The 18,805-nt window shown below is 43.8% G+C and overlaps 1 protein-coding gene across 2 annotated transcripts in view; it reads right to left on the minus strand.

Moving 5' to 3' along the window:
* Window positions 1-13,583, minus strand: part of shisa9b (shisa family member 9b) — a 45,987-nt gene extending 32,404 nt beyond the window's left edge. The window contains exons 1-2 of one of the 2 annotated variants that reach the window (XM_034190996.1): window positions 12,921-13,583; window positions 11,798-11,907 (exon numbers count right to left, since the gene is read on the minus strand). In XM_034190996.1, coding sequence (XP_034046887.1) covers window positions 11,798-11,907; window positions 12,921-13,426 — 616 coding nt within the window. In that variant the 5' untranslated portion in view covers window positions 13,427-13,583. The remainder of the gene's footprint in view (window positions 1-11,797; window positions 11,908-12,920) is intronic. The other variant, XM_034190995.1, reaches the window with a different exon arrangement.
* Window positions 13,584-18,805: the final 5,222 nt, after the last annotated feature.

Below are 18,805 nucleotides of genomic sequence, written 5' to 3' on the forward strand. Positions count from 1 at the left end.
CAGTGATCTGTCCGAACTCCCGCGGAAGATAAAAGGGTCTAAAAGATACAGTCAGTATCTCATAGTCAGGTGTGCATACTTGCTCTCGTATGCTGTATTGAGTGGCCCAGCTGTTATCCACAAACAAACACAGACCCCCTCCGATGGATTTGTGTGCAGTGCGCGCGTCACTGTCCGCTCTGACAGCGGTGTAGCCTGACAGGCTCGGTGTATCGTGATGATCTTTAAGCCATGTTTCCGTCAAACACACAAGATTACTCTCAGCACAAGTTTATTGAGTTTATTGCTTACCGAGCGGACGTTAGACAGAGTGATGACAGGCAGCGGGACCTCCTGCCCGGGCTGGTAAGCAGGGGCCGGGGCATGCCGGCGGTCTACATGGGCCTTAGCCCTCGTCCGGGCCTTCAACAAGGCAGAGCGGGCGGTGCGCCACACCCGTCGGCATCTTCGCAGGTGGGCCTGGACCAAGGGCACACCGACCTCTCCCTCCACCATGGGGAACAGTGGGGGCTGATACCCCAGACACACTTCGAACGGGGAGAGGCCAGTGGCAGAGGACACCTGGCTGTTATGGGCGTACTCGATCCAGGCCAGGTGGTCACTCCAGGCCAACGGGTGCGCGGACATGACGCAGCGGAGAGCCTGTTCAAGTTCTTGGTTGGCACGCTCTGCCTGTCCGTTCGTCTGAGGATGATACCCAGACGAGAGGCTCACGCTGGCCTCCAGTTCCCTGTAGAAACTCCTCCACACCTGGGAGGAGAACTGAGGACCACGGTCCGAGACGATGTCCGCTGGTATCCCATGCAGACGCACAACGTGGCGGACCAGGAGGTCTGCTGTCTCCTGGGCCGTTGGGAGCTTCGGGAGGGCCACGAAGTGGGCCGCCTTGGAGAATCAGTCCACTATCGTGAAGATGGTCGTCATGCCCTAGGACGGTGGGAGACCCGTGACAAAGTCCAGGCCAATGTGGGACCAGGGGCGACGAGGCACCGGTAGAGGCTGCAGAAGTCCTTGTGTCTTCGTGTGGTCTGCCTTGCCCCTGGCACAGGTGGTACAGGCCTGGACATACTCCCAGACGTCAGCCTCCATAGACGCCCACCAGAAGCGCTGCCGGACAACTGCCACGGTCCTTCGCACCCCCGGATGACAGGAGAGCTTGGAACCCTGACAGAAGTCCAAGACTGCAGCTCTGGCCTCTGGTAGGACGTATAAACGGTTCTTCGGACCGGTTCCTGGGTCCGGGCTCCGTGCCAGGGCCTCCTGGATGGTCTTCTCCACGTCCCAGGTGAGGGTGGCCACGATAGTGGACTCAGGAATGATGGACTCCGGTGGATCCGACAGCTCCGTCTTGACTTCATCTTCGTGTACCCGGGACAAGGCATCCGATCTCTGGTTCTTGGTCCCGGGGCGATAGGTGATCCGGAAGTCAAAACGCCCAAAGAACAGTGACCAGCGGGCTTGCCTGGGGTTCAGCCGCTTGGCGGTCCTGATATACTCCAGGTTCCGATGGTCAGTGAAAACCGTGAACGGCACAGACGCTCCCTCCAACAGGTGTCTCCACTCCTTCAGAGCCTCTTTCACCGCAAGGAGTTCTCGATTGCCGACTTCATAGTTCCGTTCAGCTGGGGTCAACCTGCGAGAAAAGTAGGCACACGGGTGAAGAACCTTATCGGTCTCTCCGCTCTGGGATAGCACAGCTCCTATCCCTGAGTCAGAGGCGTCCACTTCAACCACAAACTGGCGGCTAGGGTCGGGCTGCACCAGAACTGGTGCAGATGAGAACCGGCATTTCAACTCCTTGAACGCGGCTTCGCACCGATCCGACCAGGTGAAGGGGACCTTTGGAGAGGTCAGGGCTGTCAGGGGGCTAACTACCTGACTGTAGCCCTTAATGAACCTCCTGTAGAAATTTGCAAAGCCGAGGAACTGTTGCAGCTTCCTACGGCTTGTTGGTTTGGGCCAATCTCTCACCGCCACAACTTTGGCCAGATCAGGGGTGACAGAGTTGGAGATGATGAACCCCAGGAAGGACAAAGAGGTGCGGTGAAACTCACACTTCTCACCCTTCACAAACAGCCGGTTCTCCAACAACCGCTGCAGGACCTGACGTACATGCTGGACATGAGTCTCAGGGTCCGGGGAAAAGATGAGTATGTCATCCAGATATACGAAGACGAATCGGTGCAGGAAGTCCCGCAAGACGTCGTTTACCAATGCTTGGAACGTCACGGGGGCATTAGTGAGGCAGAACGGCATGACCAGGTACTCAAAATGACCTAATGGGGTGTTAAATGCCGTCTTCCATTCGCCTCCCTTCCAGATCCGAACCAGGTGGTACACATTCCTAAGGTCCAGTTTGGTGAAAATTTGGGCTCCATGCAGGGGCGTGAACACTGAATCCAACAGGGGTAAAGGGTATCGATTACGAACCGTTATGTCGTTTAGCCCCCTGTAATCAATGCATGGACGGAGTCCGCCATCTTTCTTGCCCACAAAAAGAAACCTGCACCCATCGGGGAGGTGGAATTCCGGATCAGCCCGGCAGCTAATGAGTCCCAGATGTAGGTCTCCATTGATTCGCGCTCGGGACGTGAGAGATTGTACAGCCTGCTGGACGGGAACTCAACCCCCGGGACCAAATCAATGGCACAATCGTACGGACGGTGCGGGGGAAGGGTGAGCGCCAGATCCTTGCTGAAGACGTCAGCAAGATCGTGGTACTCAACCGGCACCGCCGTCAGATTGGGAGGGACTTTAACCTCCTCATTAGCATTTACACTGGGAGGAACCGAGGATCCTAAACAATTCCGGTGGCAGGTTTCGCTCCACTGAGCCACAACCCCAGACGGCCAGTCAATCCGGGGATTGTGTTTAATCATCCATGGGAAGCCCAAAATCACGCGGGAGGTAGAAGGAGTAATAAAAAACTCAATCACCTCCCAGTGATTCCCAGACACTACCAGGGTTACAGGTAGTGTCTTGTGTGTGATAAAAGGGAGAAGAGTGCCATCTAGTGCTCGCACCTTCACTGGCGAAGAAAGCGCCACCAGAGGGAGCCCTACCTCCCTTGCCCATCTGCTATCCAGCAGATTCCCTTCTGACCCCGTGTCCACCAGTGCTGGGGCTTGAAGGGTTAAATCCCCGCTCAGGATTGTAACTGGGAGTCGTGTTGAAAGATGTGTATGACCCACGTGAATGTTTTGACCCCCCCTCAGCCCAGTCTCTAAGGGTGGGCGTTTGTGTTTTGACAGTTTGAGGCAGTCTCTCTGCTGATGCTCACTCGAGCCGCAGACAAAGCACTCCCCGCTGACCAACCTCCGCTGTCTGAATGTGGCCCTGCTCGTGTCCCTAGCATCGTCAGCAGGGGGAGCTGTAGCCACACGGAGCGCTGTGGCTGTGGAGCGTGGGGAAGGAGGCTCCCTTTCGGACCCGGGAGGAAGAGGGACGGCTTGTGCCTGACCATGCCCTTCGCCTTGCTCCCGTCAGCGTTCTTCTAACCGACTGTCCAATCGTATAACCAAATCGATAAGCTCAGCCAAATTCCGCGGTTCCTCCTTAGCCACCAGATGCTCCTTCAGGACCGACGACAGTCCGTTTATGAAGGCGGCGCGGAGCGCAGTCATATTCCAGCCGGATCTCGCAGCCGTGATGCGGATGTCGACTGCATATTCGGCTGCGCTCCGGCGCCCCTGTCTCATTGACAGCAGCACGGTAGACGCGGTTTCGCCTCTGTTAGGGTGATCAAAAACAGTTCTGAGCTCCCTCACAAACCCAGTATAAGAGGCAAGGAGCCGTGAACTTTGTTCCCAAAGCGCTGTAGCCCAAGCGCGTGCCTTACCTCGAAGCAAATTAATCACATAAGCCACCTTACTGGCGTCAGACGCGTACATCACGGGGCGCTGTGCAAAGACAAGCGAACACTGCATAAGAAAGTCCGCGCACGTCTCCACACAACCTCCGTACGGCTCTGGGGGGCTTATGTATGCTTCAGGGGATGGTGGGGGGGGGGGGGGGGGTCGTTGAATGACCAGTGGAATGTCTGTATTCGGCACCGGGTTGGCAGGAGGTGGTTGACGCCCCTCGGGATCCATGACATTGGCCGAGATATCCTGTTTGGGGAAAGTGTAGTGACACAGACCCACAACAGGGGGCGCAAATGAACGGTCAATAGATGAGCCAAAAGGTAACAATTTAATGTTGTGAATGTGCACAACGATTATACAGACAATCACAGAATCTGATAGCAGTCAATACACAAAGGTGATGTGTGGGCAGGCTCGAGGATAGAAGACGTCTGTCCTGAGAAGAGCCGGAACCACATGATTTCCACCGCCACAGAACCTGGTGAATACTGGAGCCGCCAAGTCCCGAATTCCCAGGTGATCACCGTCCCCGACTGTCGGATCTGGTACTGCTGGCGAGGAGCACAAACAGTGAGATGTGGGTGTGTGCACACCCAGTAACAAAAACAGTCAGAAGGTGGAAAGTCACCTCCACCTCTAATCACACACTCGTGCAGCTCCTGTTAAACCACTTATCTGGTTTGAGTGTGAAGCGAAGCCGTCGCTGTTCACACCAAACGCCAATCCAGCAGATAAGGCACACCACAGGAAAACGGCTGCAAAAGAGTTCAGACTATTATTTAGTTTTAAGTCAGCAGAGAAATTACCTTCACAGGTAAATGATATCTCGGCAGTGAGGTGGAGATGACGTCCGGCTTTTATGGAGTGGATTGATGAAGTGGAGATGGGTGACAGCTGTCAAGAGTTGATGAGTGACAGCTGTCAACCCCGGCTGTGTCCGTGGCGGCAGCGCCCTCTCGTGCATGAAGCCCGCACTTCAGGCAGGGCGCCCTCTGGTGGTGGGCCAGCAGTACCTCCTCTTCTGGTGGCCCACACAACAAATTGAACTATATAAAACAGGAAAGGGATATTAAAAAGATATCCAAGAGACTGAGAATGCCAATCAGCAGTGTTCACACTCTAATTAAGAAGTGGAAAATGAGGGTTTCTGTTGGAAGCAAACCACGGTCAGGGATACCAACAAAAATTTCAGCAACAACTGCCAGGAAAATTGTTCAGGATGCAATGAAAAACCCACAAACAACTTCAGCTGAAATATAGGACTCTCTGAAAAAAGTGATGTGGCTGTTTCAAGATGCACAATAAGGAGGCACTTGAAAAAAAATAGGCTGCATGGTTGAGTCCTTAGAAGAAACCCATTACTATGCAAATGCCACAAAGTATCTCACTTATAATAAGCCAAACAGCACAGAGAACAACTCATTTGGAGTAATGAGACCAAAGTGTAACTTTTTGGCCACAACCATAAATATTACATTTGAAGAGGAGTCAACAAAGCCTATGATGAAAAGTACATCCTTCCTACTGTTAAGCACAGAGGTGGATCGCTGATGTTTTGGGGATGTGTGAGCTACAAAAGCACAGGAAACTAGGTCAAAACTGATGACAGGATGAATGCATCATGTTATCAGAAAACACTGGAGGAAAATTTGTATTTATCAGCCCAAAAGCTGCGCATGGGACGTACTTGGATGTTCCAACATGACAAGGATCCAAAAAGTTAGGCCAAGTCATTCTGTCATTGGCTACAGCAGAATAAAGTGAAGGTTCTGGAGTGGCCATCTCAGTCTCCTGACCTCAGTATCATTGAGCCACTCTGGGGAGATCACAAACGTGCAGTTCATGCAAGACAGCCCAGGAATTTGCAAGAACTGGAGGCTTTTTTCCCAAGAAAAATGGACAGCTTCACCATCAGAGTAAATAAAGAGCCTCATCCACAACTACCACAAAAGACTCCAAGCTGTCATTGATGTTAAAGGGAGCAATACACTGTATTAACTACTGGGGTATGTAAACTTTTGATCATGGTCATTTGGGTAGTTTCTGTTGTCATTATGATTTAAAAAGTGTAAACATAGTTGTTTGACAATAAATGACTTCACCCAACCACTAACCATGAGTAAAAAAAAAACTTTGTGTTATCATTCATATTCTCTGTAACGGCCAAAAAAAAAAAGAAAAATTCTGCCAGGGTATGTAAACTTTTTAGCACAGTTGTACATCTAACATAAAGGTTAAAGTTTGTTTTGTGGTTAGCAGATGTTACATTAATCTGACTACATATCCTGACGTTTACCACATTTATCATTATTTCACTGTTTAATTTATGCTTTTGTTTTATTATAAATGGTAAATATGCATGTTGACTGAGTCAGATATTATATAAATTATTATTAATACTCAGTGCACAGAAATGTGTGTTTTGTTCAGAAACAGGCTTAAGTGACTGTTTTTGTTTTAGTATTCTCTCTTTGTGACCCCTAAGCAGAACTTTAGTCTTTTCTGCTTCTGTCACAGTATCACATGACTGCTTTTGGCACAGGTCAAGGGCCAGTGCAGCTTATTTTCATAAATAAAGCGAACCGTGTTGGGTCAGTGGGGCAGATGTTGGTCTTGGGTTTGTGTGCAAACTTCTCGTTTGTCTGACCTCGTGTACATGTCTGTTTCACCCTGACCTGCACATTCATCTGGTTAAGACTTTGCTTTTATTCAGCACAGATAACCTGCCTCCAGCAAGAGGTGCAGCACATACAAACTCAAGAAACAAATTCAACAGAAATTAGATGATTTTATTATTCTTATTTCTGCAAAAATACCAATATTTTTATGTTGCAGAAACACAATTATACAGAACAACAATCATCCTCTCACTTGAAAAACATTTACTGTATTTCCCAGATTATAAGTCGCACCAGTTATACAATGCCTCTCAAGGAGGAAAACCCCACATATAAGTCACACTTATGTCTGACATATATAAGTCAGACCTTTTTTCTGTATCAAAAACTCTTTTATTTGTGATTTGTGTGCATTGTTCAAGTGTCATATTTATTTGACATTTGTTCTTTTATTATTAGTCTATTTTGTTATGTGCTTTGATTCCTCTGAAAGGTCTATATAAAAAGTCATTATAATAATTAGGCTTATTAATAAGGAATGTGTGATTTTTTTGCGGTATGTAAGTTGCACCGGAGTATAAGGACCTCCCAAACTTGTTAAAAAAATGTGACGTATACTCCAGAAAATACAGCATACCAAAATAATAATGTTGTCTACATAACAACTAGTGCAGCGGATAACTGAAAAAAATCCTTCAAATGAAGATGGAAGAACCAAATTTGGAGCAAATACTCCTTAGACATTCCCCGTTTGAAAAGGCAGGGTGTCCACTTGAATTTTCAATAGGTAGCCAGGTAGGGGTCAATCGAAGAATTACACAGGAGTTAAAATGAAAAGATGCTCCAATCATAATGAAAGCTATACTACATTATTTGTCTGATCGCATAGATTCCAAATAGGCATAGTTTTACCTGTCTGTGACTGAATGTTATGGGATAAAACAGCAAGAATGTGGACAAAGGTCAATTTCAGTTTGTATAGGAGGCCAAAGTTAAAGCTGCTCTAATTTTGGGGAAAAAAATACAAATTATTGGTTGAGTTAATAGGGTTTTAAAAAGGAATAGTTTGCAACATGTGCCATGCTTAGTTATCATGTTACGGGTAACATGTCACAGAATCTAATGGACGTCAACATTGTTTAACCTTTATTTTGCAGACCAAGCACTCAACACAGTCAAAACTATTCCATTTATTAATCCTGTTAGCTGAACCAATAATATGCATTACTTTTTACCAACTTTAACTTTTGACCCCTGTACAAACTGAAATTGACCTTTCTCACCATTTTTACCATTTTTTTACCCCATAACTCCATAGAATTCAGTCATAGATAGTCCAAACTATATCTTTTTGAAATCATTATGATCAGAAAATAATATGGAATACCTTTCAATATGATTGGACCATTTTTTAAATTTTGGCCCATGTGTAATTCTTCAATTGACCCCTACCTGGCCGCCTAGTGAAAATTTAAGTGGAGACCCTGCTTTTTCAAAACGGTAATGTCTAAGGAGTATTTGTGCTAAATTTGGTGCTTGCATCACCACTTGAAGGATTCCTCTGCAAATATTATCTTATCTGCTGCACTAAACCCTCATTACATGTTTGTAGCCCAATACCCCACGTGGACTGTTACTAAATTGGAGTTGTGCTTTAGTGCATATAATGCTTTAACTCTTTCCTCTTTATTTTTATAAACCAGCCTGCGCTCATGCATTTTTGGCACTTCAGTCGAGGAAGACACCTGCATGTCCGTCATTTTATTGATTTGCTATAAATGCATGTATTCCAACTGGCAAATGAATGATACATTTACAGGCATTTTTCCCGACTGAAATGACAAACATTTGTGCAGATAACACGTACTATGTAGGATGAAATCATTTTGAATTGGCATGTTTTCGTTCCAAACCTTTGATTGCACCAGGTGGTTTCACTAATGAGCAAACCTTCCAAACTTCTCAGTAAAGTCACCTGGTGTAGTCTTCAGCAGTAATTAAAACCTGAACCCAGCACATGGTTAGTCATGCCTAATTGTTATTTGCAGCCGCGGCAACCAAAATATCTTGACAAGCATTGATGAGAAACAAAAGAAGCAATTCATAACAGCGTTTTTGAGAAGTACTGTGTGCATGTAGGAACATGTGTAGGTATTCATAAAGTTACTGTATGGCCATGATGAGGAAAAGAGTCCTATTGAGTGAGGCATTAGCAAAAGCTATGTTATAGATACGTCATCATAAATATATGACTGGTGGACTTGCAAAAAATGTTAACACAGAATTCAGTTTATTTATACAGCACCAATTGATAAGTAAGTTACATCAAGGTGATATACGAGGTCTGTCCGTAAAGTATAGGTCCTTTTTATTTTTTTCTAAAACTATATGGATTTCATTCATATGTTTTTACGTCAGACATGCTTGAACCCTCATGCGCATGCGTGAGTTTTTCCACGCCTGTCGGTGACGTCATTCGCCTGTGAGCACTCCTTGTAGGAGGAGTCGTCCAGCCCCTCGTCGGAATTCCTTTGTCTGAGAAGTTGCTGAGAGACTGGCGCTTTGTTTGATCAAAATTTTTTCTAAACCTGTGAGACACATCGAAGTGGACATGGTTCGAAAAATTAAGCTGGTCTTCAGTGAAAATTTTAACAGCTGATGAGAGATTTTGAGGTGATTCTGTCGCTTTAAGGACTTTTCACGGTGCGAGACGTCGCGCAGCGCTCTCAGGCGGCGTCATCAGCCTGTTTCAAGCTTAAAACCTCCACATTTCAGGCTTTATTGATCCAGGACGTCGTGAGAGAACAGAGAAGTTCAGAAGAAGTCGGTTTCAGCATTTTATCCGGATATTCCACTGTTAAAGGAGATTTTTTTAATGAAAGACGTGCAGGCGGATTGCAGCGTCGGCTCGCAGCCGCCGCGATGCTCCGCCACAGGAAAAACACCTCTGTTGGAAGCCTTGAGGACAAGTTGGAACATCTCCAGCTGATAAACAATTTCTCATATACTCACTCCACTGAAAGCCATCAAAAGCCGCCTGGATTTTACAAATGGTTATCAACACGGAGGTGTTTTTCCTGTGCCGCCGCGCCGCGTCGGCTGCGTCCCGACGCGCGGACCCGTCCGCACGTCTTTCATTAAAAAAATCTCCTTTAACAGTGGAATATCCGGATAAAATGCTGAAACCGACTTCTTCTGAAACTTCTCTGTTCTCTCACGACGTCCTGGATCAATAGAGCCTGAAATGTGGAGGTTTTAAGCTTGAAACAGGCTGATGACGCTGCCTGAGAGCGCTGCGTGACGTCTCGCACCGTGAAAAGTCCTTAAAGCGACAGAATCACCTCAAAATCTCTCATCAGCTGTTAAAATTTTCACTGAAAACCAGCTTAATTTTTCGAACCATGTCCACTTCGATGTGTCTCACAGGTTTAGAAAAAATTTTGATCAACAAAGCGCCAGTCTCTCAGCAACTTCTCAGACAAAGGAATTCCGACGAGGGGCTGGACGACTCCTCCCACAAGGAGTGCTCACAGGCGAATGACGTCACCGACAGGCATGGAAAAACTCACGCATGCGCACGAGGGTGCAAGCATGTCTGACGTAAAAACATATGAATGAAATCCATATAGTTTTTGAAAAAAATAAAAAGGACCTATACTTTACGGACAGCCCTCGTACACAAGTAAGGTCTACACCTCACCCATCCCAAGCACATTGGCAACAATGATAAGGATGAACTCTCTCTGCTTTTTTAATTTTATAGGATGAAACCTCAAGCAGACCAGACAGTCTGGGTGCCATCTGCTATGGAAATTGTTACAGAATCAAGACAATATAAGATTGAGAGAACAGTCAATAACAGGGCTGTTGATTTGCAAAAAAAAAAAAAAAAAAAAATTTAAATCATTGTTCATAATGGCAGGATAAATGAAAATAGCAACAAGTTGTAGGTTAAAGTCCCAGTGAAACAGACCGCGTAAGTGAGTGAGTGTAGCGATGCCAGATCAGCCATTAAGGTATGAGATTTCCACCCACCTCATCACAGACGGACCTCGGACCACGACACCTCACGATTCAACAAAGTGAGTTCCCAACATACAAAGTTCTAACAGAGTGCATGCACATTGATGCACGTTCCCAACCATCACCAGGGAGGTGATGGTCCAGTGCTTAAATGTTGGGCTTGAGACCAGAGGATCCTTGGTTCAAACACAGGCAGACCAGACAACCACTAAGGTCCCGAGGTCAAGGTCCTTAACCCACTTGATGTCATCCATGTAGAGGAGGTGACTAATAGTTGCTCCATTCCTGAATCAATACCCTTTGTTGCTCTCTCTATTTACACTTTTTTTTCTTTTTTTTTTAAGAAATGGGCACCATGTTTTCTGGACCAAAGACAAAAAGAACCATCCAGACTACTATCAGCAACAAGTCCAGAAGCCAGGGCCTGTCATGGTATAGATTATATTTGTACCCTTAAAGGTAATTTACACTTCTGTGATAGCAGCATTAACATCTTAACTTTTTTTTTGTAATGTGTTGCAGGCCTTAACCCCTTAACGCCTATTGTCGCATATATGCTACAATATTTGACTCAAATATGCAACATACCAAATTGACCAGTATGCCTGTTGTCACAAATTTGCAACATACTATTATTATTATTATAACATTATAACATAAAGTCATTACCAAAATACCAAAATTACTATTTATTTGTTGTGCAAAAGTGAAATTAATAATCTCAACATTATTTACCATCTACTTAAAGGTAAAAACACACACAAAACATTTTTTTATATATACAGCTATATAAATTCAGGTGTTAAGGGGTTAAACACAGGAATCGAGGTACAAGGGGGAATTAAGACGTTTTGAGGCTGTTTCATTCTAACCATGTGTATCTTTAACCAAATCCTAGATTTAACACTTCTAAATACTGTGGCTGTGGGATGGTTGGGGAGGAGTGGCCAAGAAGGGAAGCTTTGTTTTGGTCCTAAAATGTGGAGCTCATGCAGCATCTCATAGCAGAAAAATAACTTATACTGCCTCTACGTGAGAATGCAACTTAGTTAAATGCAGACAAACACAGGACTGTTGGTTTTTCATAGTTTCATTGTGTTGTTTTCTTAAAAAAAGAGACAAAGCCAACATTTGTTGCTTACGCAAATATTGTAATGAATATAAATATAATCACAACAATGTATGACTCTTTTTTATGACTTGCCTTACAGTCTTGAACAGTGGTCATAAAGCTACAGGCAAACTTTCAAACTGCATTCAAAACAGCCGTGTACATTGACAGATGGTACTTACAGAGACTGTTAGCTGTTGCCCTGCTCTGTATGTTCTCATAGTGCTGATCACGCAGTCCAATGTCGTCGCCGTGTTCCGAAGCGGGATGGCGGATCACGTGTGCAATAGCCCTGATGGTACAATCATGTATATCAGATAATAAGCACAGACGCAGAACACTGAATGCAACAGTGTGCTGAGATCTACTGCAGCCAGCGTAAAGGTTCAGAATTATTTTCACATTGACAAAGTTATTTTCGTTGTCAATCACAGTCAATTAAAAGTTTTAAACAAATGATAATCATGAGCTCGTACTGTGAAATGCTTTAATTTGATGGTAATTTCATCCAAATCAGAGGAATTTCAGCTCCTCTTATGTGTTGTCCCCAGTTTTGACACATCAATGATTACAGTACAATTTGCTGCTGAGGTGTTTGACAGCACACTGTTGGAGCGTTTATTTCAATCATTAAAAAGAAAACTTGAGTCTCCTGCAAGCAAATTCAAAACCAAGATTTCATGCAATTTACAGAAGAAAGTTTCCCCATTCACAGCCACCAAAATGCTTTCAGTGGTGTATCCGTCATGCATAGTCCCTCGGCTTTTTGTGCACAGTCTGCTCTAGGCAGATTTACCAAAATCTACATTTCAAAATAACTTGATCCAGAAGCAGAGGAAGACATTTCTTCACTAGCAAAGGCAACCAGGTTTTGGAGTCCACAAATACCCAACACCCAGTCTATGCAGTCTTTGAACAGAGCAGTGCAGGTGCAAGAACACATCCCTGATAAATGCCAGAATTAAGTGTGAGGATGGCTTGTTTGGCAAGCAGCTGTCAGATTAATGTGACAAAAACTTCAAGAGCGGCCCAAAAATGATCCACAAATACAGTTTTAAGAAATGTTTGTCTGCATGTGTTCGTATGTGTGATTTCTTGTGTGCATGAATCTCAGGGTGAGGATGCTGAGCAGCATCACTCAAAATGATCTCTGATTGAAGGAAATTGAGGCGTCAGCGCTGGAGTACGTTACAACTTAATCCACTCTCCCCTATTTGAAGTGGAACATCAGAAAGAAACTCGCCTGATATCATGGTCAATTACCAAAATCCTCCCAATAATCCCCTGCGGAAAAGTTTCACCTACCTGGACATGTTCTCTCTGTGCGGCCGCTGCGTCTTTTCCAAACCGAGCTTGGTGAAAATCCCCACCAGTGCCATGATCGCCACGACCCCACAGATGACATACACGATGAGGTTGCTTTTATCCTTGGCTGTGTCCACAGCCACGTCCACTTTGGGTGGGGGTCTGCCGGTCATCATCCACGGCGGGGTGTCGTAGTTCTTGCAGGTGGTCTGGTCGAGCCGGGAGCTCCTGAAGGCGCAGCAGAACCTGAAGCCACAGGTGCCGCAGCAGTACAGGTAGCTGCCCGTCCTGCACACGAACGGCGGGTCCCACTGGCCCATCACGTCGTAGTACCCACGGCACTTATCCTCCGTGTGCAGGCTCTCCGTGACTCCTCTCTGCTCTTCTTTGGACTCGTTAAAGCCGGTGACCGTGAAGTCTTCCACGCGCTGGCCCGGCTCGCCTCCCGCATCGCACACCAGAACTTTCACCAGAAAGTACGCGAGCAGCAGATCCGTGCCCCGCATCGTTCCTCACTTTTTATCCCGCTCTTCACGCGCTGACAAGCTCTCCTCGGCCAGGACGCGCCTCCTTGAAACCGTCGACAACGCCATGCGTAAATGTGGTTTGGCTCTTTGAACCAACATCCGCGCGTAAAAGCGGAGTGCGCCTCGTGTTTGCGCCTCTTGTTTTCTTTCCTGGGGGGCGGGAGTGCAGTTCAAAAGTGCAGCCTGCAAAGGGGGGGGGAGAGAGAGAGAGAGAGAGAGAGAGAGAGAGAGAGAGAGAGAGAGAGAGAGAGAGAGAGAGAGAGAGTCTGAATTTTTGATTATCCTGGATCAAGACTAAGATCCAGGCTTTATGTGATTTTCCGGACTGTTGATCTGTGTGAGGTGGCAGTGGGGAATTTGCAGAGAGAATCATTTATCTCCGCAGTGACATCATTGAGACTCCTGGGAAAAGCTTGTGGATTTGACTGGTAGCAAGGCCAAGTCTGCCTGTTTGCGTACTTGGACCAGCATCGTCCCAGTCCACCCAGCTGCATGGGTACCAGCCGTGCCTGGAGAAGTAACCTTTAATGTTCTAGTGTCCTGTCCAGGAAGAGTATTAGCAACTTCACGTGACAGAATCCAACCTGATATCGAACTTGCTTCTTACTTAAAGCCGCGGTCCATGACCCAAATAAAGGAAGGATGAATCAGCCAGCAAAAATTACAGCATGCATCCAATATGCATATGGTGTATCCACAAAGTATTGACTGTGCTTCACTTTTTCCACATTTTTTGTTACAGCTTTTTTCCAAAATGGAGTAAATTCAGTTTTCCCCCTCTAAATTGTACTCACAACACCCCATAATGACAACATGAAAAAAGTTTTTTTTTTTGACAAATCTATTAAAAATTTAAAAAAGAAATCACATGTACATAAGTATTCACACCCTTTGCTCAATAATTTGTTGATGCACCTTTGACAGCAATTACAGCCTCAATTCTTCTTGAATATGATGCCATAAGCTTGGTACACTTATCTTTGGGCAGTTTTGCCCATTCTTCTTTGCAGCACCTCCAAAACTCCATAAGCCTGGATGGGGAGATTTGTGCCTCGAGACAATCCTGTCTCAGAGGTCTCAAGACAATTCCTTTGACTTCATGCTTTGTTTGCGCTCTAACATGTACTGTCAACTGTGGGACCTTATATGTAGACAGGTGTGTGCTTTTCCAAATCATGTCCAATCAACTGAATTTACCCCAGGTGGACTCCAATTAAGCTGTAGAAACATCTCAAGGATGATCAGTGGAAACAAACACCTGAGTTCAATTTTGAGCTTCATGGCAAAGACTGTGAGTTATTCTGTACATGAGATTTCTTAATTTTTTTTTATTTTTAATAAATTTGAAAAAAATCTACAAAACAAAAATAAGGCTCTAACATAAAATGTGGGAAAAGTGAAGCGTTGTGCATACTATACAAATTCAGTGTGACATTAGTGAGACACTATTTTCTCAACATGTATAGTAGTGAAACGTTTTTATTTTTATGTATGTATTATTTATTTATTTATTTGTCAAGCTGTAATTTGTGCATCATTTGTGGTCATTATCTCAACCACACACTCCAAGCACTTCTGTTTGCAACTGGAACTGCGCCTGTCTGCACACCCATATTGTTATACAGTTTGTTTCTTCCCCAGAAAACCTCTCACTTCTGTCACCAACTGAGTCCACCTTCTAAATAGCAATGCACCAGTTTCACGTGCATACACCTCTTAAAGGCAATGATAGATGACCCTCAGCATGGGGTTCAGCCCAAAATATATCCACAATTAATTAAAGTTGCAGTATGTAATATTTAGGGGTGTCTATTCGCAGAAATGGAAAATAGCGTTCATGACCATGTGCTCATTAGTACATAATTAAATACAACAAATCAAATGTGTCTTACAAAGCTTACAACAAACAACTAAAAACACAGCTAAACCTTTAAAATTCTATGGAACTAAACTGTGGAATAATCTACCAGAAAAAAATAAGATCTCAACCAACTGTTACTAAATTCAAAACTGTGTCCAGTACATAATTGGTAGCTATAAAAAGATAAGTAATTCTCTCTTGAATGTTGCACTGTTCATAGTTTTCTAATATATCATTTTCATGTTCACCCTATCTTTTAATATTTGAACTGAACTTTGTGAGGCCTAACATTTAACGTATCCCTGGAATTTTGATCAGTTTTATTCATTGGTTACTGTTTTCATTTGATATGTGTAGGTCAAATATATATGTTATTTGTTGTTTCATTTACTTACGTATCTCTAGTCTATTAACTTTCCCATTGACTGAAACAGTATTTTACTGATGTAGTTTGTGAATAAACTCTTGATTCTCTTGATTGCAGTATAGATTGTTGAGTGAGAGCCCATTTATTTTAATTTCATTTGACATGTTATTGTAATGTAATAGACATTAATCATATGAATATTTAATACAGCAGACATGCATCCTCAACATATTTATTTATTACCCGAGGCCATCAAATATGGCCATTGGGTATTGCGAAGGCTTTGCATCCGCCCGTCCGTGCTCAGCACAAGTCCAGTCCTATTACTGCCACAGTCTTCAAATTCACTTGGAACATTCTTGGGACAAAGACCTTGGACAAGTTCAAAGATGGCTAACCTTGACCTATTTTAAGAGGTTAAAAAGCCACATTCTCTTTCAATCTGTTCTGTTTTTGGTTTGTTTGTCTGTTTGCTTGTTTGTTTGTTTGTTTGTTTGTGCTTGTGTAGCGGGGGTGACAGCCAATCAGAGTAGAGCTGCACCGTGACCAGTGGCAGGTCTATCTATTTCAATTTCAATTTATTTCATTTCTGTAGTGCCAAATCACAACAAAACCCACAAACAAATCACTATCTATTTACATAACATGTTTTTCATATATTATGAAAAAGCTAGTGAGAAATAAATTAATTAATTTAATTTAATTTAATTTAATTAGCTTATAATGCCCCAAATCACAGCAAAAAGACATCTCAAGGCGCCTTACATAAAACAAGTCAACATAAAATTGAATAAATAATTAAAAATGAATAAAAAATTCAAATACATAAATAAAAACAGAAGTAAAAGAATAAAACTAATAAAAATAAAAACTATCCATAAGAAAGAGAATAAAAATAGGTTTTGAGTCTTGACTTAAAAATGTCCACAGACTCAGACTGCCTCACAGTTGCAGGAAGACTGTTCCACAGGGTGGGTGCATGATACGAAAAGGCTCTTTGACCTGCTGACTTCTTCTTCACCCTGGGAACACAGGGTGAAAAAACACTTCTAAAACTGAAGCTGCTGTTAGTAACACCTCAGTGATTTAGAAGACATTTTGTCAACATTAGCGTGATGACATCACAGGCTGGTTTAGCTGGGTAATATAACTGCTTTGTTTTTTTATTATGTAAATGCTACCGAGAAATAAACACTTCTAAAACTGAAAATGCTGTTTCTAGAACCTAATAACACCTCTGTAGCAAAATTGCAGATGTTAGCATGCATGCTAACATTTGCTAGCTCAAAGCTAACTTCCTATGGAGTTAAATTTGTCTCAATACCTGAAAATGCACAGAGGATGATCTACAAATATTCCTTGATTTGCACAACTTTCGCTTGTCAATAGCTCGTACACACACACACACACACACACACACACATGGCCTCATGCAGTCGCTGTTAATACTTAAATGTTTTGTTCTCGTTGTATCTCCTTCCTCTCAGCAAGCTGATCCAGCAGTTCAATGATGTATCCTATCATTTGTATGCCGATGATCTGCAGCTGTACTGCTCTTTTAAGACAACTGAGCCACAGAAACTCTGCTCTCTCACAAATTGTTTGGCCAAAATTAAGGAATGGCTCACTGAGAACAGTCTGCAGTTAAATTCCAATAAGACTGAGACTCTGATTGTAGCACTAGATAGTGCTGTAACTGGAATTAAGCAGCATCTCGGTAGCCTAAGCTGTACGGTCAAAAGCAGCCTGCATAACCTGGGTGTCATTTTGGATGGAGGAATGTCTTTGGAGCAGCACACAAATTACCTGGTTAAGAACTGTTTTTTCCAAATTCGGAACATCTCTAAGCTCCGTAAGATGGTGACTTTAAAGAGCTTGAGATGACTGTTCATGCGTTCGTCTCATCGCGTTTGGATTATTGTAACAGTCTCTTCACCTGTCTGAATAAGAAGGAGTTGGCCCGCCTGCAGGTTGTGCAAAATTCTGCTGTGCGCCTGCTTACCCGCACCCACAGGAGGGCCATATTACTCCTATTCTTAATACTTTGCATTGGCTGCCTGTCTCCTACAGGATTCATTACAAAATCCTGGTATTGACTTTTAGAGCTCTGCATGGACAGGCACCGGAGTACATCAGGGACCTGATCGAGCCTTATGCTTCCTCCAGGAGCCTCAGGTCGTCCAATCAGAATCTGTTGATGGTTCCTCAGACCCGTTTTAAAACTCGCGGGGACAGATCTTTTAAAGCGGTGGCGCCTAGCCTCTGGAATGAGCTTCCCTGTGCCCTTTGTTCTCTGGATTGTATAGATACTTTTAGAAGGCAACTAAAGACGCATTTCTTTAAGTTAGCTTTTTAGCCTAATATTGTATTTTATTGTTTTCGTATGTTATTTTTAGATTATTTTTGTATGCCATGTGCAGCGCTTTGTGACCCTGGTCTGTGAAAGGCGCTTTATAAATAAAGCTTACTTACTTACTTACTTACTTACTTAAATATTGCTTTTAATTGATTGATTGAGTGATAGAGGGGCTTTACATAAAACAATAGGATCTTAATAATTAATTAAACAACTGCAAATTATGAAGAACACAATTCTCATATGCCCAAGGGTATTTTAGCATTATTATATTTTTTTTTTACTTGCTGAGATATGTTCCTGAAACCTACAATAGGTGGAAAACCTGTTTGTCTGCTGTTTTGATTCGTGAAAGGATGCTTACTGTCTGCCGATCAAGAATCTCAGTCTTTTTTGTTTGTTTGATATTAATTCATCTTCGCCTGTGTACAACTGATTGTCAGTGGACTTTCTACCTGTCTGACCTATGCATCTCTTTGCAGCTTTAAAGTTCTCTGTAAATACTTTTCATAATCCCCAAGGATGATGCTTCAAGGTTTCTTTAAAGAAAAACACTGCAGCTTCTTTGGGATCCAGCGGCTTAAAATCTAATTTAAAAGATCAATTGCAAGATGTAAAACAACAAATGCCTAATTAAACTGGAACAACACATTGCAGTGTTGTTGCTGTTTATATCTACACCAGTTGGTTTTCTCACTGCGGAGCTGTTTGGTGTCGCTGACACCCTGCATATGTGAGTGATGATTCACTCTCCTCTATATTATCAGGCATCAT

The sequence above is a fragment of the Thalassophryne amazonica genome, chromosome 16 (genome assembly GCF_902500255.1).
Source record: "Thalassophryne amazonica chromosome 16, fThaAma1.1, whole genome shotgun sequence".
Classification (NCBI taxonomy): Eukaryota; Metazoa; Chordata; class Actinopteri; order Batrachoidiformes; family Batrachoididae; genus Thalassophryne; species Thalassophryne amazonica.